At 33.2% G+C, this 26764-nt stretch overlaps 5 protein-coding genes across 6 annotated transcripts; all 5 read left to right on the plus strand.

Annotated features, from left to right (window-relative positions):
* Positions 1-1003: 1003 nt before the first annotated feature.
* LOC107406439 (uncharacterized) lies at positions 1004-1985 on the plus strand. Its single transcript, XM_016013558.4, has one exon. The coding sequence runs from the start codon at positions 1126-1128 to the stop codon at positions 1525-1527; it is 402 nt and encodes a 133-aa protein (XP_015869044.3). The 5' UTR covers positions 1004-1125; the 3' UTR covers positions 1528-1985.
* A 4565-nt stretch (positions 1986-6550) lies between these two features.
* LOC107408610 (peptidyl-prolyl cis-trans isomerase FKBP17-1, chloroplastic) lies at positions 6551-10045 on the plus strand. The gene is made up of 4 exons (XM_016016016.4): positions 6551-7033; positions 7491-7613; positions 8992-9108; positions 9557-10045. The coding sequence occupies exons 1-4, from the start codon at positions 6683-6685 to the stop codon at positions 9677-9679; spliced, it is 714 nt and encodes a 237-aa protein (XP_015871502.3). The 5' UTR covers positions 6551-6682; the 3' UTR covers positions 9680-10045.
* A 135-nt stretch (positions 10046-10180) lies between these two features.
* Positions 10181-12643, plus strand: LOC107409929 (uncharacterized). The gene has a single exon (XM_016017349.4). It carries the CDS (start codon positions 11489-11491, stop codon positions 12458-12460), a length of 972 nt encoding a protein of 323 aa, XP_015872835.2. The 5' UTR covers positions 10181-11488; the 3' UTR covers positions 12461-12643.
* A 731-nt stretch (positions 12644-13374) lies between these two features.
* Positions 13375-19696, plus strand: LOC107410370 (mitochondrial outer membrane protein porin 4). 2 transcript variants are annotated; one of them, XM_016017826.4, is made up of 7 exons: positions 13375-13516; positions 14945-15031; positions 16449-16516; positions 17695-17805; positions 18019-18105; positions 18284-18492; positions 19135-19696. In XM_016017826.4, the coding sequence occupies exons 2-7, from the start codon at positions 14983-14985 to the stop codon at positions 19433-19435; spliced, it is 825 nt and encodes a 274-aa protein (XP_015873312.3). In that variant the 5' UTR covers positions 13375-13516; positions 14945-14982; the 3' UTR covers positions 19436-19696. The 2 variants fall into 2 exon arrangements, with proteins under 2 accessions (XP_015873312.3, XP_048323389.2); XM_048467432.2 differs by having other exon boundaries at positions 13379-13516; positions 14951-15031.
* A 952-nt stretch (positions 19697-20648) lies between these two features.
* On the plus strand, positions 20649-24082 carry LOC107409740 (protein YIP4b). Its single transcript, XM_016017513.4, has 3 exons — positions 20649-21421; positions 23240-23314; positions 23637-24082. The coding sequence occupies exons 1-3, from the start codon at positions 20921-20923 to the stop codon at positions 23895-23897; spliced, it is 837 nt and encodes a 278-aa protein (XP_015872999.1). The 5' UTR covers positions 20649-20920; the 3' UTR covers positions 23898-24082.
* Positions 24083-26764: the final 2682 nt, after the last annotated feature.

Raw genomic sequence — 26764 nt, forward strand, 5'->3', positions numbered from 1 at the left:
CTGAATACTTCTTTTGTTCTTTAACCATAATTAACAAGTATGAAAGGCACATTTCTTATCCCATCGGTACTAAAATTATTTTACTATACCAAGTCAAATAAAGCCACACACCTAAAATATCGGTTAGTTTAGCAACACCACTACCCACTTAAAAAATAAAAATAAAAATAACAATAATAATAACCATCTCCATAGAACCGCAAATCTCATGATGTCAAGGATCAATTCAAAAATTATAATATTATACAACTTGACCTTCAAGTTGAACGTAGAACTACTATACATAAAAGCTTAGGCATGTAAAAAATGACTTTTTTTTTAGATCCAAAAGCTAAGTTACTTTATATTTTAAGAAGATAAGAACACAATTATTTTAAATTAACAATTGATGTAGTATTATTAATTTGAATGGTAAAATTATTAGTATTATTATTTTTTAACAATGATCTCAAATTTGAACTTCCATATTTTAGGAAAAAAAGTTATATTCATTTTATCAACCATTTATGATTGGTAAATATAAAAAAATCTTATGTCTTTATTTCTGCTCAACCAATGACAAAATTTTGTTTTATCTAAAAGCCATCATTATTTCTCTACTTAGTTTATTATTTTTATTATTTTCTGTTTAATAACTTTTTAAACATGAGAATAGGAAAAAAGATCCAAATCTTATTGCTACATCAGATAATATATATGTTAACAAAATAGTTTGATAACATATTCCCTTCTTGCTTCTTTTTTCTTGCATTTTAAATTTATATATATATACAGTCGTTGACCACTAATCATTCTGGATGACTTGATAGATAAGACAGCTAATTCACATAGTTAAGAAACATTCAACTACTTGACGAAGTATTACTGTATATATTTCCGTACAATTTACAAAAAAAGTTTAGGTATGTAAGCTAACACGGTCTTCCATTCCCAGACGCATCCTGTGCCTGTTATTTGCACGGAAACTTCCCTCTCCCCACTATATATACATATAGACACACACATTTATTCTACAGAGCCCATTTCAAATAAAAACCTTGTACTTTCACTTTCTTATTTAAAGCAGATCGAACATCAGTTTTGACGCGCTTTTGACATATCCTTAGTATTATTGTTTCTAACAATATGGCTTCTGACAACTCGTCCAGCTTGCTAAGCCGCCTAAGAAGAGCAGTGGCAAAGGTAAAGGTTCTGTTAAATTATAACATTTATAGGTGGCACGTTGCTTCGATGATGGGAAGGAGTTCTTTGAGAAGTAAAAGGTTGAGCTTCAACGATCGACCGGGATTGAGAGCTGCTAGCTCCGATTTCGAAGACGACTCAGCGGCGGATTCTCATCAGGATTCAGGGTCTAGTAGTGGATCGCTTCAGAGAACCATGAGCTATCCGTCTGATCAAGACTATGATATTGATCAGAGAGCTGAAATGTTTATCAATAATTTCCGCCGCCAGCTTCAGATTGAGAGACAGGTTTCATTGGAGCTTCGCTACTGTAGAGGAAATAGCTTCGAGGGCAAGTCTCCCTAGCTGGTAGAAATCCTTTTTTTTTTTTTTTTTTTTTTAAATTTTTGGTTCTTGATTATTGGTTGATGGAGTTTCAAGTTTTTGATGATCGACTCCATTTGTGGATTTTTAGTTTTTGTTTGCTTTTGTTTATGAAGATTCGAAGAAAAAAGAAGAGAATTAAATGGGAAAAGTAGTACCATAAATTCTCTTTCATTTTCTTTTCTGTGAATTTTAAGAAATGTGTTGTATTATTTATTTATTTATTTTTGGAATTATTTGAGTCCAATTGTTTAGGATAATAATACATATACTGTGGGTTTGAGATCACCCGTGATGGAAGTTTGATGGTTTTTGTTTTTTCGTTTGTCTTCGTTGTTGGAGCTTGGAAGGGAGGTTGTTCCAATGTGGTTTGGGTTTTGATCATTTTGTAAATAATAACGTTTTGCAATATTGAACAGAAAAAATCAAATTAGCTACTATTTTTAGATGTACATATGCGACCAATGCAGTTTCTCTGCAGACTGCATTGTTTCAATACATTAATAATTAATATGCGAATATTGGGATAAGAATAATACTTATATGGAGGAATCTCTTTCATCAGTTTTTAAGATTTTACAACTCACTTAATTTCTTGTGTAATTCTATTCCATATTCATGAACTAAAACTTCTATCATCGTCAATTTATCAAAATCAAAGTTTTTTTTTTTTTTTTTGGGTCAACTTATTATAATTGAGGAAGGGATTTTAACCAAATCAAAATTCAGGGGCATCTTAATCCTCATTGACCCCTATGCAAAAATAAGATCATGTTCTTTTGTAGTACTTTAAATCGAATGTAAATTATATAACAAGATTTAACTACTTTTAAATGTAAAATATGAGTAAAAGAAGAAAAAAAAGTGAGAGGAGATGGAAAAACTCATTAACATGAAGGTTTTTAACCTTTTTTTTTGTTTTTTTTAATCTTATTCTTTTATAGTTAAAGCTTGAGATAAATATAGAAAATAAACAATTTAATTTGTTTATATAGAATATATATATATATATATATATTTATAAAGTCATGTATCAAGCAGTTTTAAAATGAAATTTTTTTTAATGACAATTATATATATATATATATAGAGAGAGAGAGAGAGAGAGAGAGAGCAAAAGAAAAAGAAAAAGAAAAAGAAAGATTCTTTTCTATAAAGCAATACATAGAAATTTTTGGGGAGTCTCTTTTTGGTAAGGCCCTAGACATTGGCTTTATTATGCCTTCAACCGGCTTGTTAAAATTTGGATTGTGGATGTGTATTGTCAATAACTTTTATCACTTGAGAAACCTATATTATAAGTACATATCGTCACGTAAGTTTAACCAAAAAGAATTTTTTTGGGTCAAATGGAATCCGAATACCTCCTCTCCTCTGAAAAACTCAATCACACCCGTTAAAAGAGTTTGTTTGATTAATTATAAATACCAAAATATGAAATTTTGACAGCAAATAATATAAACGTTTTCATTTAAGATTTTTTATTTTTTATTTTTAAAAATTATATCTAACTTGACATGGGCTTAAATTTTTATAATTTTCAAATAACTAATTTATAAACTTCTATTTTTAATAAAAAAACAATAAAATAGGTCAACCATAGCAAACGATTTTTGATAACCAGTCAAATTCTAGCCACTTTCCGATGGAGGAATAAAATAAAATAAAAGAAAATTCATTGGCGGCCAAAATTCATTCACGTCTTAATCCTCATTGACCCCTGTGCAAAAATAACAATACATTTTTAAAATTAATTTAATTTTTTTTATATCTTTTTTTTTTTTTTCATTTTAAGATCCAAAGTTATCAATTAAATTTTTATATTCAAATTTTAATGATAAAACCTTTTTTTCGACTTGTAAACAACCATGTAAAATTGCCAAAAAGGATTGTTTAATTCTATACTATCAACTTCTATTAAAAGAAAAAAAAATCTATAACATGAACTGCAACAATAACTTGTAAATAACTACAAATATAAATTCATGTAAAAAAATAAAAATAAAAAAAGGTTATGAAAATAAACAATGAATATAAATCTATCAAATAAGAAATAAGAAATAAAATCATGTTCCTTTCTAGCACTTTGAATCCAATATTAACTATATAACAAAATTTAACTACTTTTAGATATGAAATATGAATAAAAAAAGAGAAAGAAAGTGAGAGGAGATGGAGAAATTCATTAACATGAATGTTTTTAACATTTTTCTTTTTCTGATCTTATTCCTTCGTAGTTAAACTTAAGATAAATATAAAAAATAAAAAATTTAATTTGTTTTTATAGAAAGAATTTAATGGTTGACTGATGCTCCTTTTTCAAAAATAAAAATATATTAGTGACAGTGAAGCTATAAATAATTAATTGGAATTAATATTGAATTTAAAAAAAATCAAAAGTTTATGTTTATAAAATAAAATTATTTCATCTTATTCATTTAATGAAAAGCGATAAAATAATATTTATATATATATATATATATATATATCTCTATAAAGTCATATATCGCAATTTTAAATTGAAAGTTTTCTAAATACAAATATATATATAGAGGAAGGCTATCTTTAGGACTGACCTGATTAACTTAAATGCAGTCCAAAAATGTGTAAAATATACTAGCCCTTAGATTATATTGAACAGCTCAGATTGCACATTTTTTCCCCCTCCCCAAAAAGCTCTCTCATGTGCATTCCCTTACCCTTTTGCTTCCACCCTTACTCCTCTCCTCTGTTTTCACCCATCTAGCAGCCAACGTCTCTCACCATTCCAGCAAGCCACCACCATCTCTCCATCTAGCAAGCAGCCACCAGATTTTATTTTTTAAAAAAAAAAAAATAGGGACAAAGGATTAGAATTGGAAATTGCCTTGACGCAGCATAGGTTGTTAAGAAAAGGCTTAGATGCTAAGTCAAATGTGGTTATAATTCCCAGTTTAATCAACTGAATGTCAAGCGAGTGGATCCAACAAAGCTTGAAGTAAGTTTTAGAGCTTGTTAATTGCCATTTTTATTGTCACCCTGGGTAAAATAATGAATATTTGTTTTCTATGAAAATTTGCTCTTCTAGCCTTCTAAAACCAGACTGATTCAGAAATTTCCACTTAAAGTTTTTAATAGTGAAATAGTATTTTTTAACCAATTGGCTGTGCACTAGGCTCACCTATGGAGAAAGCTAAGCGAGGAAGAAAGATTGGAACTAGTGAGGAAAGGAAGGGAGGATAGAGGAAAGTACCAGGCTCGAGCTACTGTTAAAAGTCTTTGCAATCTATTGTATACCCACTTACCAAAGTCAATAGTTTTGGATGCTGTTATCGAATTAATTTTTCCCTTTTATTTGTACATTACATCAATGCAAGGGGCATCATTTGCAATTAGGGTAGAAGCAAAGGAGAAGAGGAGGAAGACACGTGAGAGAGCGTTTTTGGGAGGAAAAAAAAAAAGTACAATATGGGCCGTTCAATATAATCTAAGGATCAGTATATTTTGCATGTTTTTTGACCGCATTTAAGTTGGTTAGATCGGTCCTGAAGGTAGCATTCCTCTCTCTCTCTCTCTCTCTCTCTCTCTATATATATATATATATATCTAGGGTCCTTCTAAAATAAGGATCGACCGCATGTTTTATTTGAGGACAAAAAACATGATGAAATAGGAAGCCATTAGATTATCATACTTGGCATGAACGGCCCAGATTGAATAGAAACTCACGTGTGGAATTTTGCCCAAATCCCTCCTACCCATTCGCACATTTCTCTTCGTTTCTACTTTTCACCTTTGCTTCCAACCTTCCAGAAGCTGCTTTCTCATCTACCTTCAAATCCAACTTGTAGAAACCCTTGTTTTCTTCTTCATCTCCATTGGAACTAGAAACCCATCTCGATACATTTTCCAAACACTAATTACTATTACATCTCCATCATCAAAGGAGCACTAGTCCAATCCTAAAAACCAATGTGCAAGAAATCGAAGTGGGTAGTGATCTTTTGAACAATCTCATTGATGGGGTTGGAAATTTTAAATCAAAAAGAAGAGATTGTCTGAATAGAAAGTTAAACAGGATTAATATTTGGAATTGAGTAGTGGGAGAGGAAGGGATTTTTAGGGTTTCGAAAAGGCAGAAAGGTGGTAAAAAATTAAAGGTGTCTCTGAGAGAGACAGAGAGAGAGAAAGAGATATGCATGGTTGAGTAATTTGGTTTTAGTGGGGCACTAGATTCGTAGAAATCATCCCAATTCTGATAAATGATGGCTTATTTTCTAATTGATCTGGTTCACATGAATTTCTTCTTTTGGGTTTTTTGTTCATGTTATGAAGTAATTCGTCGTTTAAAAATCTAAACTCATTTGCCAAAAATATGAAAAAATGAGAGGAAAAAAAAACCATAAAGATTTTTTTTTTTTTAAATCTTTATATGAATCCCAATAACAGCAAGGAGCGGAAAAATGGGATTTGTGTTCGGGAAGAATCTGAAGGGTGATAATGGTGGTGCTGGTGCGATTGGGGAATTTTGGCAAAGGTAGTTTGAGCTGGAATGGCAGATTTGGGCAAAATTTCACACGTAAAAAGTTATTCAATCTGAATCGTTCATGTATGATAATCCAATAGTTTTCCATTTCATCATGTTTTTTGTCCACAAATAAAACATGCGGTCGGTCTTTATTGTAGAAGAATCCTATATATCTATATATATATATATATATATATATTTAGAGAGAGAGAGAGAGAGAGAGGGGGGGAGATTTTCCTTTTATTAAGTAACACAGAAATTTTTGGGAGTCTCGTTTTCGTAAGGCCCTAGACTGCATAAGCTTTAAGGGAAAATTTGAATTGTGGATGTGTATTGTCAGTAACTTTTATCCCTTAAGAAACCTATATTATGAGTAAGAAAAAAAAAACCAAAAAGAGCAACCTATATTATTATAAGTACATATCATTACGTAAGTTGAACCAAAAAGATTTTTTAATTAAAAAAAAAAAAACTTGTTCTTTTTAATAAAAAAACAATAAAATAGATAAACCATAGCAAACGACTTTTGATAACCAGTCAAATTTTAGCCACTTTCCCAAAAAACGGAGTAAAATAAAATAAAAAGAAAATTCATTCGCCGCTCAAACACTTGAGGGAGCAAGGGGGACGATGCTCCAGTGTATTGCGTCGGTACGATGGATTCATGTTCCTCCTCATCTCACCGTTCGTTTGGTTCCACCTAAATCCCAATCTAACATCATCCTCGCACTCGCACCACCAACCCCTTCGTCCTCTTATTCGGCATCGTCATCGTCATCGTCATCCACAACAACAAGAAGAGCTTTGTCTGTTTCCTTAACCTCTGCCGCATGTTGTTGTACATTAATCTTGTCACTTCCTCCTCCTTCTTTTTCTTCTAAGTCTGCCATATCCGATTTCTTCGAGCTTCCAAATTCAGGCGGCGTTAAGGCTTTGGACCTTCACGTAGGTTCTGGACAAGTTCCCTCAGATGGCGACAAGGTCATCTCTTTCTCTTTCTCTCTCTCCCTATGAGAATAATGTATATATATATTTTTTTGGGTAATGTATAATAAGAACAATATTGAAATAAGAGGTTGATCGGTATGTTTATTATTATAAAATTGTATGTGTATATATATATATAGTTGCCACTGAAGCTTGTGGTTGAATGGGTATGAAAAAGGGAACAATTTTTGTTATGTTAAATATGAGTGCCAACAAGTCCATATTATTTTATTTATTTATTATTTATTTTTTTGGGTCAACGTCAACAGAAACTCAACATTTTAAGTATTATGGTTAATTTTAGCTCTTTATGTTAAAAAAAAAAAAGGTTTGTTTATGGATTTTGATATTTGTTTTGTGAGATTTACAATTAAAGAGTACATGTGGCTATTAAACACAAAGTTTGCTTCTTTGAAATCCATCACCTAATTTGGGGACTTTGGTTGTGAAGGTGGCAGTTCATTACCATGGGAGGTTGGCAGCAAAACAAGGATGGCGTTTCGATTCAACTTATGATCACAAAGATGAAAATGGGGAACCCATTCCCTTCGTGTTCGTCGTTGGGTCTGGGAAAGTAAGTCTTTTGTACACATTTTATGCAATTTTTACTACAAATTTTGTATCTAGACATATCTGATAGCAAAAAGTAGCTTTGAGAGTGTTTCTTTATGTCATTATTTACCAGCATGGATGGTTTCTAGGAAACAGAGTTTGGTTCAAAGCTTGTTTAAATGTTTTTTGTACTTTCCAGTCTGCCTAAGTTTGGTTGAAATTTCCTATGTCACTTTGTCATATATAGTTATGTGACTTATTTCTTTAGAATTTGAAAATCTTTTTGTTTGTTTAACCTGATTTTCCAAGAAGGAATTGAAAACAATCAAGGTACTATGACAAATTCTTGCTTGTTTATTAGTTGATACAGGCAATAAAAGATTTTACTTGTTCAAATGAACTTCAAGACTTCATAATAAATGTGGTTCATGTTTTGTAATTATACTGTACTGAGTTCTGGTTCTTTTTAAAAGCTTGATTTTAAGTTTAATCTCTTCAATTGCCATTCGTTGTTGACATTTAGTACCTATATCCTTTAGCATATGTTTCTCAAAACCAACCCAGCGGCAAGTTTTGATCCTGCCATTTTTCACGTTGATGAGAAAGAATGTTTTAATTTCTATTGGAGAGAGAGAGAGAGTAGTCTGACCTTTAGGCAAATAATTGTCTGATTGTAGTGAAGGCACTAAATTAAATGTCTGAAATATTTGTTCTGTTTTGTGATGAGTGAAAATAACCTGGATGTATATAATATATATTATGAATTTAGACTGAAATATTTGTTCTGTTTTGTGTGAGTGAAATAACCTGGATATATATATATATATATATTATGTTAGTACCAAATGTATGAAACTTTACCAAATTATTTTTCCTACTTTCTTAGATTCTATTCCTGCTCTCTGTCCTTGTGAGAATTATGAATTATGTTATTATCAAATGTATAAAGCTTTACCAAGTTTTTGTTACTTTCTTGTATTGTATTCCTGCACTCTTGTCTATGTGAGAGAATAATGAATTATGCTATTATCAAATCTATAAAACTTTACCAACTTTTTGTTCATACTTTCTTGGATTGTATTCCTGCACTCCGTCTCTGTGAGAGAGTGCTGGACTTATGTTATTATCGAATGCATATAGCTTTACCAAATTATTACTTTACCAAATTATTCTTTTTACTTTCCTGGATTGTATACCTGTACCCTGTCAATGTGATAGAATTATGAATTAGGTTGTTTTTATTTTTCTTTGGTAGATTGGTGTCTAGGTTGTACGAGAATAACTGTCAAGAAATTCCCTCCCCTCATATTTAGTCACGATACAATGATTTTAAACTTTTTGGTTTGAGTTGACGAATCAGATTAAGAATCTCTCAATTGTTGTCTGAAAACCACATGCAGGTAATTTCTGGGATTGAAGCAGCTGTGAAATCAATGAAATTAGGTGGTATTCGTAGAGTCATTATTCCACCATCACAAGGATATCAGAGCACTACACAGGAACCCATACCTCCTAACGTACATACTCTGTATCCTTCTAGAGTGAGCTCTTTTTAAAACTAATTCGTTCTTTGAATTAGATGAATTAATTTATACTCATATTTGAAAAACAAAAAAGTTGAAATGAAAAATGAGTATTGGGAATAATATATTTTCCCAACAGAGAACAGAGCATTTTGAGTCTGCAAATAATTTTATTTTCTATCAATTAATAGAATTATGAAATTGATTTGTATTAGTGGACTTAGAAAGAGTATTTGATCGATATTAGCGGCCTGCTTCTTAAGGTCAGCTAGCTTGGTTTGCAACACTTTAACTTGGGGGCATTTTCTAGAAGGATAAATTGATTGATAAAATCTATACGCTGTGTAAAATGACATTCTTTCAAAACTTTTGGTTTAGCTCCCTAAGTCAAATTTTCTCAAGAAGTTTGCTATCTCATAGTGGTCAATTTTTGTTTTTGCAGTTTTTCGACAGGCAGAGACTGTTTACAACCATTTTCAATCCAACTCGTCTTGCCAATGGAGAAAGTTCAACTTTGGGGACTCTCATATTCGATATTGAGTTGATTAGTGTAAGGCATGAATGAAGATCTTGTGATCCCAAAGACTACCACCTGTATCAAAAAGTAAGCTGAATACAACGATGTATTCCATCTTGAGGAATCATCTCTCGTAGTTCACCTCTGTTTCAAATACAGACATTGTTTAAAAGTATTTGACAGTATAGATGATCTTGAAATGAAATTTTTTGCAGAAGGCCACCCGCAAAATGATTGAATATTGGCATATGCAGACTTTTAGCTTAACCTCATAATCTATATATTTGTGTTTATTTAAATACTTTATTTGTTTATTTTCTCCGCAGACAAAATAGTTATTGTTTGTTATTCTCTAACGTTCTTGAAAGGAAAATAAGAGAAGCTATTGAGAAAGTTATTGTTAAGCTGGTGACATATATTTTGTTGTTCCTGATTGATAGGTTTGCTCTGTTTCTTTGTATTTTTTCATTTCTTTGTCTCTACAGCTAATAACTCTGAGTTTCTTTTCTTTGTTTTGAAGTCTGTTGATTTTGACTGCGAATTTGTAGTAGGCTTGGTCAGGAGTACCAGTAAAATTCATGTTAGAATCTTTTTGTCTCTTGGTGGCTATCATTTGACACTATATAAGATTTTACATAATTGGCTAGCATGATTAATGAATTAAAACTATATCTGTACAATATATAAATATGATTTTGATATGGTAAGAGATTTATGAAGAAGGATTGTGAGGGATAAGTATCTCTAGCTTTTAGATCGCGAAAATCATACAGATTTGATAGTTATGAATGCTGTTCCTAACAATCATTTGAAGTCCCTTACTATATAACCATATAATATATGTATATATATATATATATATCCATCCTATCAGAGAAGATTTCTAGAGGCCCACATAACAAGAAGAGGGATAGAGAGTAATAAATGCCTTGAAACTAACAAGATATGTTTCCTTGGATAGGTTTTACATGATCAAAATCATGTTGGAGCAAAATATAAGATAATGTTAATACTTTTATACCAAAGTGAAAAAAAAAAAAAAAAAGAAGAAAAAAAGCAGGTAACTGATTTAGAATTACCATTTTTAAGCCCTTACCGATCCTTCACTGTCCCCATGAATATACTCTCAAAACTTGTAAAATAATTTCTTTACACATGACCTATCTTTAAGGCTAATTGAGAAAAGTGACTTTCTATATATTAAATACTACATTCCATGTGCCTTCTTGGATCACTAATAAAGAACTTTTGGGGTGTTTCATTATAAGGCATTTTTTTTGGGAGGGTCAATGCATTGCTTTATGTTCAAGTATGGTGAGCAGCAAGCAAGGTGATGAAAGTCTTGAATTATTCCATTATTCATTCAAACTTACCTAATTACGAAAAGTTGACCATACCACTTTGGCAATGCGCAAGCAAAGACTCCACGAAGTGAAGCTAATTTTAGGCTAAACTCCACCTTTCCTATAAGCTGCCCCCCTACCTTTCCAAATGGGCTGTTTTATATATATATATATATATATATCCTAAATATGCTTAATGTTCGGCAAAAACCTTAAGAAAAAAAAAAAAAGGGGCGGCTTCTAAAAAGACCAAAAGCAGTTAAACACCCACAAACACAAATGAAAACAAATTGTTGCATTCATCAACTCAAGGACATGATAGAAAATTCACCAACTTAAAACTTTTGAGGAAAAAAAGTCAAAATGTTAGTCTAAATTGCACGAAAATGACAACAACGCGTTTCATATAAGAAAGGTTTTCGAATATATTATACTCCTACTGCTCAAAAAGATCCGCAGTATCCATTGTAGACCTTATTCATCACCTTCAACAACATCCTTTTTCCATTGCCAAATGACGACGAAGACCGCGAGGCCGGACCGGCGAGGCTTCGTGATCTCATGCTTCTTCTTCATCTGCTTGCTATGCGGCTTAGCTTCCATCAACGAAGTCCGGTTCGATAGTCTTCTCAACTTGGGTCGCTGTGCTCTGCCTAACTTACCTTATTCTCAATTCCACAACTCATCTGGTATTTCTCTCTCTGATAATGACCTTCATAACTCGTCGGATATCCGAATACTCATAGGGATTCTAACCCTCCCGGACCACTACCACAAACGCCATTTCCTCCGCATGATCTACGGAACTCAGTCTCCTATCGGCGGCAAAGTGGACGTGAAGTTCGTGTTCTGCAACCTCACGAAAGAAGATCAGAAAGTTCTTGTGGCTTTGGAGATCATGAGGTACAACGACATCATCATCCTCGACTGCAAAGAGAACATGAACCAAGGCAAGACTTACACCTACTTCTCAAGTTTGCCATATATGCTCAAAGACGAAGATGGTAGCGTACCATATCCGCCCTACCATTACGTTATGAAAGGTGATGATGATGTGTATTTCAGGCTTCAAAACTTGGTTGATTCTCTGAGGCCGTTGCCGAGAGATGATTTGTATTATGGTTACGTTATACCTTGTCCGAGTATGGATCCCTTTGTTCATTACATGTCCGGGATGGGGTATTTGATATCTTGGGATATAGTGGAGTGGATCGGAGAGTCTGAGATTCCCAAGAAAGGTTTGAGTGGACCGGAGGACAAAGTGTTTGGTGAATGGCTGAGAGAAGGGCATAGAGGTAAGAACAGGTACAATGCGAAATGGTCGATGTATAATTATCCTGAGCCGCATACTGGTTGTACTCATGAGCTTTGGCCCGATACCATTGCTGTCCATTTGTTGAAGAATCAGGAGAAGTGGATTCGGACCTTGAAGTATTTCAATGTTACCGATAATCTTAAGCCTTCTAAATTGTATCATATACCTTAGACTACATTGCGTTGGCTTATTTATTTATTTATTTTCTTTTTTTTGGGGGGTTTATTCTTTTTGTTGGAGAAAGTGGAAAATAACTTTTATTTTTATTTTTTATATTAAAGGGGTCCAAATTGGGTTGGTGTATTTTGACAGACCCAATCCCAGAGAAAATGAATATCCTGATTTTATGTATTACATACACTGGTAAAGTCAAATATACTCTTTTTTTTTTTTTTCTTGCAATGGGTAAAGTCATATATGTAGAGAGCTATTTATTTTTATTTTCTTCGATATTTGTAGATAAATTAAATGAAGCTATAAATGCTTCTTATTGGAAAATACAGTGACAATGTTAAACAAAAAGTTTGATATTTATTGTTCATATATAAATATTAACTTTGAATGAACGTATAGTCAAATTATATTTTGACTTTTGAAAGATTTATATTGCAATGCAGTCCTTTTTTTTTTTTTTTTAATGATTTACTTAAGATAAATAAAACCAGGTTCACTCTAAGCGAGAATTTATTGGGAAAAAAAAAAAAATCTCTAAGAGAGAAATATCAATTGGGCGATAATAATTGAATTTTTGCCCAATGGGATAATAAATAATAGGTATTTGCAAAAGGATTCGTATCCATGCCAACGTGGCTATGGAATCTCGACCAAGGCACGGATTCCGTGACATAAAAGTCATTACCAAGTTTACTCCAATCTTTGTGGTAAAATCCAGTCCAAACCCTGGTCATAAACCCTTCTTCACACGCAGGTGACATAATAATCTTACAAACCAATAAGAAAGTGACACGAACACATTCCAAAGCAGCATACGACCTAACACAGCTCACCTGCAGGTAGAGATTACTAGCACAGCCTATTGTCGCTTCCAAGTCCGCTTCTTTGACCTGGGCCATTTCCACTCTATTACTTGGCCACCACACTCTCTCTTTCTCTCCCCCTCTCACACATCGCAACCACCGTGCTATATATTAGCCTATTCGAGCCTCGCTAGCCTGGAAGAGCTCCTTTCAGGGTTTGTCGGCGATCAAATCTCTCTGGTCTTCCTTTGTAAGATTTGGTCCTCCTAAATCTCTCTAAAAGTTGCTTTGCTTGCTTCTGCTTTTAGTTGCTCCCTTTTTCCCGAACTATGTTCCTGCATTTTGATTATTGGATGACTTTGATTTGGTTCTTGGTCACCAAATTTACACCTTTTATTTTTGTATATTGTCGCTGTGATAATAGTTGTCAAGTGGGAATTTTTTTTTTATTTTTTTTATGAGGTTGTTTCTCTTGTTTCGGATGAACCATGTTGAAGACTAGTAATACAAATATGGTGGGCTTTATCTCCTTTCGCTGTAGGTGTTTTGGGTTTGGATTATTTTGGTTGAATATGAATTGGGTAGTCTTTATTTGTAAGTGAAATTGGAATGGACTCAAATGGTATTAGACGTTGAATGAAGCAACCTTTGATGCTGTGGAGGAAATGTCAAAGGTGTGAGTGGGCACATGGTTTGGTTGAAATCACAAATCAAGCTCTGGTTTTTATGGAGTTGTAGGGTAATATTTTGTCTTGATTTCTTCATGGATAGAAAGCACTGTTTTAGTTGCGTCATGGGACTTGGGAGCTATACTTAAGGCAATCTTACGAAACTGACATATTTGTTATATTAGATAACTCTTGGGAATTTTTATCTTAGAATTTAAAGCGACTATAGTTTGACAAGAGTTAGGTTCCTTTTTATGTATTTCCTTTGACCTTGGAGTGCACTTGAGTTTTAGTGTCTGCACTAATGACATGCGAATATAAATATAGCCTGATAGCAATTTATACAGTATAAAACTTATAATATACATAGTTGCTTTTCCATATGTTTAAATGGTAGTTTGTGTTATTAACAAAAAGTAACATTTGTAATTCTTCTAGTGTGAATTGTTGGTAACAATTTATATGAGACGAATAGAATAAAAATGTTTGGGATCTTTAGGCAGATAAAATATTTTGGATGAAACCAAAATGAAAATGAGGAGGGAGCTCGTGGGTTAATGATCTTTAAGCATATAAAAAGCAAGAATTTGTTTGGAAGATTTTTCACAAGTTCATATTTATATTCTCTTTAACGAAAGATCTAGATTGAAGCTCCAGCTTTCTTTTAGCCAAGGCCTATAATTATATAATTGTATGAATACTGTAGAAATGGGACTGTTATAATAACGTTACATTATTTCTATACTGGTTCAATGATATTATTAAGAAATATTCCTAGAGTTGCAAACTTCTTCCATGGTCAGGACTTGTAAGTCTTTTATAGGCTGACACACATATTGATGCATGTAATTTGCTGATTTTTTTTATTTTTTATTTTTTGGTTATTATAGCAAAATATGGTTTGAGATTTTTTTTTTTTTAATTTATTATATTTTTTTTATGTCAATTATTCCTCTTTGTAATGAAAATGCAATTATGTTATCAACTTATATATCATAGCGCAATTTTAGATTCAGGTTGCAGTTTCCTTTTACCACTCTGAGTAACCATGGGGAGCAGTCCGGCACCATTTTTGGATATTGGGAAAAAAGCAAAAGGTATTACCACTTGTAAAGCCTTTAAAATTTATAATCATATATTCCTTCTGGTTTTTCCTTCTTGGCCAGAATTGCTCAGCATGCATAACTTTTCCAAACTATGAAGATTCAAATGAAATAAATTTTGAAAAATTAGGACATAAGCATGGTTAGGTTCACTAAAATTCCTAGAGAAGACCATACAATCTAGACACTTATTTTGCATAATGAATAACAAGAAGATTATGGACAAGGAATAGTTCTTTATAACCCATTGAGAGAGGGAGCTTCTAATCTAATGGCTTAGATTTTGAATGGATTCCTGAATAATTTCAGAGTCTGACTGTGTGATTCCTTCACAAACACCTAAGAGTATATAGCAGGGCAGCTTGCCAGAGATCATCGGCCTGTCTAAGCATCCAGAAGATTCTTAGGAGTCTAGCTGTCTCTGGATTGACCCAGGCATATCCTTCTGAATTCCAAAGACTAAGAAGCAATTGAAAAGTCCCTTTGTCACCTTAAATTGAATAAGTAAGATGGTCGAATTTGATATCTCATTATATTCCTTGTACATACAACATTAGCTTTAGGTAGTGCTTTGATAGCAAATATGGAAACTAATGCTAGAGGTCAAATCTTTTGGTGTGTGGTGATGATGGCTTGTCAGATGCAGCCAGGAAATATAAAAGAGGCCAAGGAACTGTAGAAGTCATTACTTCGGTTTATTTTGCATGATAAATGAAAATTTGAGCAAATTACGTTCTCGTTCCTTGAGTTTTTAGCCTAATTACATGAACTTCCCATGCAGTTTCTGAATTGACTTTGATGGCTTTTTAGAATTGCAATTCTAAAGTTGACATTGGATATTATTTTGATACCCTTGTGGGTTGAAATGAAGATAAGGTTGATCTGTTTTCTGAGCATGCTTCTGCAAAAGACACACTGTCTGCATCCCTACACTTTCTTTTTCAAGACCCTCTATTATATATGATTTATATCTTTGCACTGCTGTACTAAATGTTTACAATTTGATGTGGACATGTTTTCTGATGGCTTGGAGGTTATTAATAGAAGCTTGGTGTGGATTTTGGGTTGTTAACTGTGTGAAAGATTTTGAATTTTTGATATGGCTTTATGGTGCATGTGCTGTTGGAAGATTGCAGGCTTAAGAAGATCTCATTTGAATAACCTAGGTTTAAACTTAGTGAATTCTCCTTCTGAAATGATGATCGAATTTTCTCTAAAGCTGTTTCTAAAACTGTTGATTTCTGTTATTGACATTATCATGGTCTGTGCTTTTAATCTACAATGCTTTCAAAGTTATGTTTGCTTAAACCTGCACTTGTATTGACACTTTTCTAGTGTAGTGTATTCTAGATTACAATAATATGCATTCAATATCAATTTGATAATTTACAAATTTATCACCTTTATGCAGACCTGTTGACCAAAGATTACAACTTTGATCAGAAGTTTACCTTGTCGGTGGTTGGCTCAACTGGACTGGTATAATCTGTTTTCTTTTTAGTTTTTTGTTCCAAGCTCGATTATTTTGATTAGTTTTATTAGTTTATGGGAGATTTAGACCAACTTATTTTATGGCATTACATATTCTAGTATTTTATGGTCTGTTGTTTTGCGTTCGTTAACTTTTTATAGATCAGCTGTAAGAAACTTTCTTTATGACATGTTTTCCCCACCATCACACCCATTTCCCCTGCCCATTGACCCTTGGTACAAATCAGTAACTTAAGCATGGATCTCTAGAAAGAAATTACTAGTATAAGCTTTCTATGCAGCTTTCAAAGAGATTATGTCGTCAAAACTTTTTTACTACATGGACAAGGTAATTAATCTAGAGGCTAGTCATATAAACTAGTGGACATCTAAGATCAAGAACAACAATGCATGTCTAGATCCTCAGATTTTAACTAGTGGCTAATGCATGTCTGGATTTTGAGCCATTTTCCTTCTTTTTATTTTGAACATTAGGTTGTCCACACTTATTTTTATCAGATCGATACCTCAAGCATGAATATTCAGTTGAAGCATGAAAATTAGGATATTAAGTATTAATTTTTTATTTACTCCACTTCTTGCGCAAGGGTTATTATGACAGTGTCCATATTTCTGTTTTGGATTTTCAATTCTGTTTTCACTTATCTTTAACGCAATTGTTAATCCCTTATCTAAAACTACATGTTTGGTCAGAAAGATAAAATAATTCATGTACAACAGCACACTGTACAAATTCTGTCCCAGATGTATCTCCTTTATCTATATGCCTTCAATTATTCGAGGTATAAAGAAAGTTCCTAAGGAGACAGGAAAACAAAAACCCTACTGGCAACCACGTGTTTTAGGGAACAATGAAAGAAATAGAAGGTAGGGAAGGGAGTAAAATGGGTGGGAAAAGAAAAAAATGGCTTGACTTAAAATCTCATTTAAACAACATATGACAGGAGAGGATAACTAAATCTTTGCAGCTTAAATCTTTACAGTGTGGCTACATATTTCATTGCCAAATTGTATTGTGTAACTATGGTGCCCTCATCTGCTTAATGTTCTTCTATATGTTGGATTCTGATGCTTTGATATTTGTCTGCTTGGTGAAAATACTAATAAATTTTGCCTTACTCAGTGTATGTCTAATCTTGGTTTTAATCTCCAATCTTACCTAACAGGGACTTACAGCTACAGGTTTGAAGAAGGATGAAATATTTCTTGGTGACGTAAATACTGTATACAAGAATGAAAAAGTTACTGTTGATGTGAAAGTTGATACCTATTCCAACGTAAGAACTTGAGGTTTTGAGATACTATTTCTTTATGAAGATGTGTACCTCATACATACTCATAATCTACATTAACCACCCCACACACCCCCCCCCCCCCCCCCCCCCCCCCCCAAAAAAAAAAAAAAATAGAGAAGATGGTTTCTTCTATAACATGTTGTTTACTTCTGAAATATATTCTCAAGAATGTCCATGACTCTACTCCTTTTGCAGGTTTCTACTAAAGTGACTGTAAGTGATATCTTGCCGAGTACCAAGGCAGCAGTTAGCTTTAAGATACCTGACAACAAATCTGGCAAGGTTGGTAATAATAAGTAATGTCAATTACAAAGATGATAATAATAGTAATTATGATAGTGATATAAGGTTGCAGTCATAAATTTGAAATGAAGTTAATTGAGATGATGGCTCTAAACGGTAACATGCAAATGTAAATGTATTGAGGCAATGCTAATGATATTTCTCTATATTATTGCAGTTGGATGTACAGTACATTCATCCGCATGCAGCCATTGATTCTAGCATTGGTCTGAACCCATCACCTGTTTTGGAGCTATCAGCTGCAATCGGGAGCAAGGATCTGAGTTTGGGCGGTGAAGTTGGATTTGATACTGCTTCTTCTTCTTTCATAAAATACAATGCTGGGATCAGCTTGAACAAACCTGATTATTCTGCAGCTCTTTTACTGTGAGTATTTATTCAACCTCATTTCTAAATGTTTATATAATGTGTTTCTTAACATTTATTAATTTATTAAGTTCCATAGCGTGGTTGTTTTGTGGGCTTGCCTACATTATACCACGAAGGGAAAAAAGAGGTTGTGAAGCATGTTCTCTAAAGTTGATTTCTATTTGTTCATAGCAAAAGAATAAAAATGAAAAGAAGATTTATAATTGGTAAGGACTTCTTCTGGCCTGTAACATGGGTTTAAGGCGACTTACACCATACCAAGAGGGGCTGAGTGAAGTGATGGTTAAAAAATACAGCTAGAAGATTGAAGAAATTATTAGCTTTGTTGGTAGAAAATCTTCAAAAGGCTTGATGACTCAGTTTAATTTGTTGTCCGACCGGATACTGAAATTTCTGTTTTGTAACCAAACCATTTCTTTCCAATCTTCATACATTCAAAACTCTAGCGAACTTATATTTTTTGATATGGTGGAATTTGTTTGTTTTTATCTTTAAACCAAGATTCCCTGGCTTGCATATTTATGGATGCACTATAATTTCTGCCTGCCCTTAAATGTGAAAGAAACTATAAGATCTTAGAGTTGTTTTAACTGCCTCAATAACTAGTGTTTACTTATCTATATGCTGTTTGGAATGCAGGACAGAAAAAGGACAGGCATTGAAGGCATCTTACATCCATCAGGTCGATTCCTTCAATACAGTTGCTGCTGAACTGACCCATAGATTTACCAACAATGAAAACAACTTCACCATCGGAAGCTCTCATGTAGTCGATCCATTAACTGTGGTAAAATCTCGTTTCTCCGATAATGGGAAGTATGCATTGCTATATCAACGCGAATGGAGGCCAAAGTCATTGATAACTTTCGCAGCAGAGTACGACTCGAAGGCCATTAACACCGCCCCGAAGTTAGGGCTTGCTCTTGCTCTCAAGCCCTGATGTGAACCAACCTCTGTGCTCCCCATTCTTCAGGTGGAAATACCTTTGATCTTTTTCTTTTCCCATAAATTAAAAAGCGGCATGTTTTAGCCAGCCAAGTGTACTGGAAAATGAGAACTCAATTTATATATAGACAAAGATGTTCTAATTGGTAAATGGGAAGTGGACCCAGTTTTGGAAATTTTTTTTAATCATAACAACAATTTTTGTATGTGAATTTCCAGAATGCCAAACATTATCCAGGTATTTGATGTTTGATTTTGCACCTTGTTTTAACTTCAGAATCTCAACTGTTGATCTTAGTTATTGATTATGGACTAGCCAAATTTTGCCAAATTTTATTGTAACGTTATAGTTTCCAATTCCTTATTTATCATTTTAAGTTGTGCAAACGAATTTTCGTGCATTACTATCTGCTTATACTTTGAACTTTTGGCAGATTAATACAATAGTCAATCGGATAATGCTTAATGCTTAATTGATAGGTAATATTATCTCCCAATTAGGAGGTGTCTTGGGAGGTTTCTTGCAGATGGATGTACTATCTTCTGCTGCTTAATAAAATTCAGCTTATTTGACCTAATAATAATAACAACAATAATTTTCATTTTAAAATGAAAAAAATGCGGAAGTAATTGAAAGCAAGCAAAACAAAAAGGATGATAAATTGTGCAAAATAAATGCTTTTTTATCTCTTAAAAAACAATAGTGATGTAATAAGCCATGTGGCCCATCATGTAGTGAGTAAATGGCAGATGACGATGTTATTTTATATTATTTATTTTTATTTTATTATTTGAATACCAAAGCTCTAATATGGGAAATTAAATAGTAGGGATTAAATTATATGCTACTGGATTTTTAAACAATAATATAACTAAAAGATTTTGCTGCATCTCTTTTTATTAATATAATTTTAAAAATTTTATTATTCAAAACTAACAAAATAGATGAATTTGACATAATGGAAATATGGTAGAAATATAAGAAATGAAATAAAGTACAAAACATGGACTTGATTCTGATTAAAAAAATAATAATAATAAAAAATAATTATTGTATTTGATTTGAGCACAATAAAAGAAAAAGGTCATTACCACTTGTAACCCCGTGAAAAATGAGATGGGTTACCCGTTAACCCGGACATTGAAATATCAAACCGGGTCGTTATCCTCGGAGGAGCACGTTTCCATGTCCCTTCAAGATGGTCAATTTCTTAGTTAACGACGCTTCGAAGTAACCAACCCGATACCCATTTTACAACCCGAAAAAATGCTAATGGTCGTCCCTCCGATTCCAAATCATCAACAATTTCTTTGTTTCTAATTCTCTCCGGTTCTTCTTCTTCTTCTTCTTCTTTCTGATCTCTCTCTCTCTCTCTCTGTTCTGTTCCTACCCACTTCATAATCGTTGGTTTTCCAGATCCAGTCCCCGAATTCCCTTCCGTTTTCCCGAGAAACAAACAGTTAAAGCGGTTCCGGGAAAATGTCACATAGCGACACGGTGCCCCTCCACCCGTCGTCCCAATCCGATATCGATGAGATCGAGAACCTCATCAACGCTAGCGTCCAATCTGGTCCCGCCACCGTCCTTCCCGCCAGACCGCCAAGCCCTCCTCGAGCCTCGATCCCGGTCTCTTCGTCCCCCTTCATTCAGTCCAATATTCCCCCAACCACCACCACCACCACCACCAACCAGAAACCGCCAACCGTCCCCGCTCCTCCTCCTCTGCCCTCTTCCAGCAATGGCACCCCGAACATTGGCGCCACCGGGTTCGGATCCCCGCCTAATACGCTGACGGAGCCTGTGTGGGATACAGTGAAAAGAGATCTGTCTCGGATCGTCAGCAACTTGAAGCTGGTCGTTTTCCCAAACCCATATCGCGAGGACCCAGGAAAGGCTTTGAGGGATTGGGATCTTTGGGGGCCTTTCTTTTTCATTGTGTTTCTGGGTCTTACCCTTTCTTGGTCTGCCTCGGTGAAGAAGGTAGGGCATGAATTCCATTTTGCAATATTTAATTCTTGTGTGTTTGCCAATTAGCATAGAGATGCGTGGATGAAAATTTTGCTTGTGTAGATTAGTTGATCTATATAGGAAGTTAAGAGTTCAGTGTGTTTTTCTGACCATATGAACATGTGGATCAATTTTTTTGCATGCCTTAGTTTGAGTAGAATTGTATGAAGGGCTGCAACAGGTTTTAAGGTTATTGTAGGTGGGGATCTCGTTGTTGATACAATAGTAGACTATATCGGGGGTAGAGCATTTTCTGAAAATGTAGCTATCATAAGTTGCTAAGATCCCTTTCTGTATTGATTTAAGCTCCACAAATCTGTAAAGTGAGTACCGGTGGTGTTGAATTTTAGACTGCTTGTGGTTTCATGTGGCTTGAGAAGGACCCATAACATAGATTTAGGTGTGATGGATTCGCGAGAATAGGATTTGAGACCTTTTACCTAGATTAAGAAATGGTGGCCAACATTTTAGAATACTGTTTCCTGATCTATTTGAGTTGGGTTTTTTTGTTCTTGGAGCCTTCATGTATTGTTTGATGAGAATTGAACAATCATCTCCCTGGTGCAAAACAGCAAATGGTGTTAACATAGCTTGGCACTCACTTCGTACTTACATTGTATTACAACTTCTTTTTTCTTATTGAATGCTTTGGGTTGGTAAGTTGGAACAGGTTTTCTCTCATTCTTTTAAAAACTTGTATTATAGATCTTGGATTCAATGGTATATTAATCGGGTTGCATTTTCCATATGTATATGTAGAGTAATTTAATTTACTGATACCATGAAGTCTTGATTTTTGGTTAATTTTAATCTTGGTTCATTGTCTATGTTAATCTATGTGTTATGACAATCATGCATCTCACTCCAGAGACATTCAGCCTTTTAATTGTTTATTATAGGTAATTTCAAGTGTATTGCTTTTGTAATTTGCTTTGGAAGTATGTTGAACTTTATATTGATTTCATAACAATGTTTATGGTTTATGCTATTGATGCTTTTTGTCAATAATTAAGATTTATATGATAAGACTATGAATAGGGTTATTTAGATCATCATAAAAACCTCACTATATATATATATATATATACATATTTATATACCATTTTTTAAAAATATTAAGAAGATCAAAGTAGTATCGTACAATGCCAGATACACTTTTTTACAATAGAATACATAACATTGGATGTGGATAGCCTGTTCTTACACATTTAAAAAACATTTCAAATTTATATACTTGCACTTCACTAATGGTCATGGAAGAATGTTATCTTTTAGATCCAGGGCTTTCTTTTGTTTGCTTCTATGATATTCTCAATTATGTTTGGTGTCTGGACATGTTAATTCTTTTATAGATTGTTTGCCTTTTAGAATCCACTGAAAAACATTTAATTGGACAGTTTAATAAACTTGAATTAGAAATCTTCTTTTGCATCACTGTTAAGTTAAAAGGCCAGATTGGAAAATCTTTACTTTCCTAGAAAGATTGCATGTTTTTCGTTGATATATAGGTTTTATGATCTTGAAGATCTGTAAAAATATTAAATATTATTCAAATTTCTTTTAATCTGTTAATTTTTGTTATAAAACATTACTGGCTATCAAAATGGATGTGTTTCCTCCACTTTATTTTAATTGTTGTAGACGTATTGCTATTGTAACATGTTTTTTAATCAAAGAAATAATTCTGTTAAGATATTGAAGAGCAATAATAATTCACTCACTATTTCATCTGTCATTTTATTCTATTTATTTTTTGTTAAATCACTAAGAATTTTTCTGATTCTTTCTCAGTCTGAGGTTTTTGCTGTTGCATTTGCCCTACTAGCTGCTGGTGCTGTAATTTTGACATTGAATGTACTGCTACTGGTAAGAGCCCTCTATCTTCCTCTCTCTCTTTGTTGTGAGATACATAAAGGTGCATTAAAAAGTCATGACATTGAGTCAAATTTTTAATGGAAAGGATTTAGCGAATTTAAAATGCCATGCTTAGAGTTTAAAAGCCTAGCGAATTTAAGATGCCATGCTTAGAGTTTAAAAGCCTTGCATGCTTTGTTGAAAAAGCTGGGGCCAGTAGAGGGGTGGAAGAAAGCTCAATTACTGAATAGTTGACTTTCTATCCCAATCCCGTCGAACAAATATAGGCTGAGAAAATAATGAATGGATAACTTAGCTGACTTTATTATTTCAGGGCGGTCATATAATTTTCTTCCAGAGTCTGAGCCTTTTGGGTTATTGCTTGTTTCCTCTGGATGTGGGTGCCCTAATCTGTATGTTGAAGGACAACGTTTTAGTGAAAGTGATTGTAGTTTGCGTGACATTGGCCTGGAGCTCGTGGGCTGCATATCCTTTTATGAGTTCAGCTGTCAACCCAAGGAGAAAAGCGCTTGCACTTTATCCTGTTTTTCTTATGTATGTATCTGTTGGTTTTCTTATCATTGCCATTGATTAGTGCATCAATGTTTCTGAATTATAGGATTTCAAAAGTAATTGAAACTTACATGCTGTTAAATAGGAATTTTATGCGGTGATTAAGTTTCTTCTTGTGTTACTGTAATTTTTTTGACTGGACAAGGTTGGGAGCTCAATCTGCCAAATATAATATACTAGCTGTATGAAACTTATACACATTTTTAATCCTGCGTTGAATTACACATTTAGAACCTGTGTTATATGATATGATTTGTTGAAGGTTGTATATTCTATGTTTATTTATAAATAATAACACGATATTTTTAACGCTTGAAACAGATTTGTTTTTTCAAAAATAGGGGATTAGTCTCTCCAACTTGTTACAATACATCTATAAGGGCATCAGTTGGAATACTTGTTTGTTTTAGTATTTTAGTAATTTGTAAATGGAAGGCAGTGATAGCACAATGATATCAGTGTTATCTTGTATCATTCCCCAAATCCATTTGATCAGTTTAGGTTTAGATTCTGATCCACTATTTATTTTTTATTAAAGGGCAGTTATTTATCCACCTCATGTGCCCTAAAGTCTACCTTCTTTCGTGTCGTTACCTTATGGCTAATCCTATTGCCTGTAGGCTGTTGTCTTAAAAAGTCAAAACTTATGCTACGTAACCCCAAGTCTTAAGTTATTGATTAGGCTGTAGACTATGATAATAATGTTACAGCTTCTATTAGGCCCTGCTTGGTCTAGTAACTGACTAGACTCTAAAAATGTCTAATTACTTGACTAGTCCTAACTGACTAGTCCTGAGTTTGGTTTCTGAGCCGCTACTTGACAGCATTCTAGTTTCTTCACCATAGAAAGTTAGATACACATGTTTGTGTTGAAGTAAATTTTTGAAAATTAATTTTGAAATTTGTGTTTTGTGGCAATTTTTATTTAGAAGGTTGAGTTGATCATAAAGCTTGAAGAATGAAGCTATTTCTTTTGTTTCTTTAGTTCTTTTATGTCTTTAATATTTCTTCTTCTTCTTCTTTTTATTTTTCCCTCAAGCCAAAAAAAAGGTAAAACCATACATTTTTTGGTCAATAAGTAAAATGATACGTAGGCATTGAAGCGGAAGAATGAAGTGAGTGCCACTAGTGAGTTTACGAATTCTATGTTAACATAATCAACGTACGTTCTTTTGAAATGTTCAAATAACACCTCCCAAATTCCCAAAACAATACAACTCTCATTTCATTATTGCCATAAAGTTTTTTCCCTGTTTTTTTGGGGTTTTTCCTCCTAAACAATAATCAATATAATGATGAATTGGTTATGAGGTTATCGATGAATTTGAATTTTGAATTATCGAAGATGTCTGTTTTCACATATGTAAACATTAGTTCCTCTTGTAATTACCACTACTATTTGGTAATGAAATTGATTATCATTATTATTATTTATTAAACCGTTCGATCTCAAAACTGAAAAGGCTTCCATTTTTAGATGTTCTCCATAAAAGATAGGATTTCGTTTTCCAGTTCCTGGAATGCATAATGTTTGGACCGGTGAGCTGTAAAGAGCGAAGTCCTTGGTTGATTATTGATAATCATAGCATCACATAAAGAAACCCCAAAAAGTTAATAAGTAAATAAAAACGGCAAAAGTTGGAACCAGCTAAAAATTAATTGTGGGTCAGCCAAGTTGATGGAAAAAGCAAAACTGATTTTTGAAATCGAGGTTTAATTTTTCTTGAAAATCAGTTTCTTCTCCAGTAAAAAGTAACAGTAATTTATGATGGCTCGCTTTCTGTGGTTGTGCTAGAGACATGCCGCTTGGCTTGGAGGCCAAATTGGAACTAAGACATATAATTATGGTGAAGTTGCTTCTGGAGATGTGAGAAACATTTTTCAATTTATGAGGTTCAATTTCTTCAAACCAAATAATAAACCGAGAGCCTACAAAGCTGGTGGCTTAAAATTTATACGAAACTCAACATTGATTATGCATGCTAGCTTAATTTGGATGGGATATTGGCCTTCCAATCACGTTCAATCTAATATAGTTTCTTGGCGAAATTGGGAACGTGATGTAAAATATATGGCTAAAGATCAATAAATTCAGCACTAGTACGTTTTCTTGGGTTTATCAGCTCTTGAACTTTGTTGTACGTTTAGGGAATCTATGTTTCAAATAAAACACAGGCTTGCTTCTTTTGAAGCTTAGGTGTCTATGAAAGCCTAGCTATGATTAATTTTTTTTTTTTTTTGTTATTGCCTTGTTCTGTCTCTGTAATTAATTAATTAATTATATTCCTTTAGCCAAAAAATATGAATACTTGTATAATAGCTAGTTTCTTCTAATCTGCCCTTTTATAACTGCTATTTCATTAGCATAATTTACCTCTGTTCATGTTCATATTTGTTCTCACCAGAAAAAGTGCCTCAAAACTAGTAAAAAACCCAACACTACTTTCCTGTAAGTAATTACAAGAGCGTAAATTTTTCTATTCGCATTTTCAAATTTTGATATTAGCATATCCTCTTTAATGTATATTATTGGCATTTTCAAATTTTGACATTAGCATATCTTCTTTAATGATAAATATCAATGTCAATATCACATTTTGATAAATAGCATATGATAAAAAATAACATTATCAAATATGTATTTTATTTAATCACATTATTTTATTTTATCTACTAAAACAAATTTTAGCTAGATTTCACTTGTTTTAACTTTAACAATTAAAAAAAATAAATCTACTTTTTAATGGTGTAGACCTTAAAAATTTTATTATAATGGAATCTACAATCAAAAATATCAAAATTGTATTTTTAGAACCAAATTTGGTATCAAAAATGTAATTGTTATCTTATATAATGTTCGAATGAAACATATAAAGAGGTACAATTATA

The sequence above is a fragment of the Ziziphus jujuba genome, chromosome 1 (genome assembly GCF_031755915.1).
Source record: "Ziziphus jujuba cultivar Dongzao chromosome 1, ASM3175591v1".
Classification (NCBI taxonomy): domain Eukaryota; kingdom Viridiplantae; phylum Streptophyta; class Magnoliopsida; order Rosales; family Rhamnaceae; genus Ziziphus; species Ziziphus jujuba.

Bases quoted from the DNA above. Each gene is read 5' to 3' on its own strand.
- LOC107406439 (XM_016013558.4), top strand. From the start codon at position 1,126: ATGGCTTCTGACAACTCGTCCAGCTTGCTAAGCCGCCTAAGAAGAGCA.
- LOC107408610 (XM_016016016.4), top strand. From the start codon at position 6,683: ATGCTCCAGTGTATTGCGTCGGTACGATGGATTCATGTTCCTCCTCAT. The intron at 7,614-8,991 runs GTAAGTCTTTTG...AACCACATGCAG, and splicing joins TCGTCGTTGGGTCTGGGAAA to GTAATTTCTGGGATTGAAGC. The intron at 9,109-9,556 runs GTACATACTCTG...TTGTTTTTGCAG, and splicing joins AGGAACCCATACCTCCTAAC to TTTTTCGACAGGCAGAGACT.
- LOC107409929 (XM_016017349.4), top strand. From the start codon at position 11,489: ATGACGACGAAGACCGCGAGGCCGGACCGGCGAGGCTTCGTGATCTCA.
- LOC107410370 (XM_016017826.4), top strand. From the start codon at position 14,983: ATGGGGAGCAGTCCGGCACCATTTTTGGATATTGGGAAAAAAGCAAAA. The intron at 17,806-18,018 runs GTAAGAACTTGA...CTCCTTTTGCAG, and splicing joins AAGTTGATACCTATTCCAAC to GTTTCTACTAAAGTGACTGT. The intron at 18,106-18,283 runs GTTGGTAATAAT...ATATTATTGCAG, and splicing joins CTGACAACAAATCTGGCAAG to TTGGATGTACAGTACATTCA.
- LOC107409740 (XM_016017513.4), top strand. From the start codon at position 20,921: ATGTCACATAGCGACACGGTGCCCCTCCACCCGTCGTCCCAATCCGAT. The intron at 21,422-23,239 runs GTAGGGCATGAA...ATTCTTTCTCAG, and splicing joins GGTCTGCCTCGGTGAAGAAG to TCTGAGGTTTTTGCTGTTGC. The intron at 23,315-23,636 runs GTAAGAGCCCTC...TTATTATTTCAG, and splicing joins CATTGAATGTACTGCTACTG to GGCGGTCATATAATTTTCTT.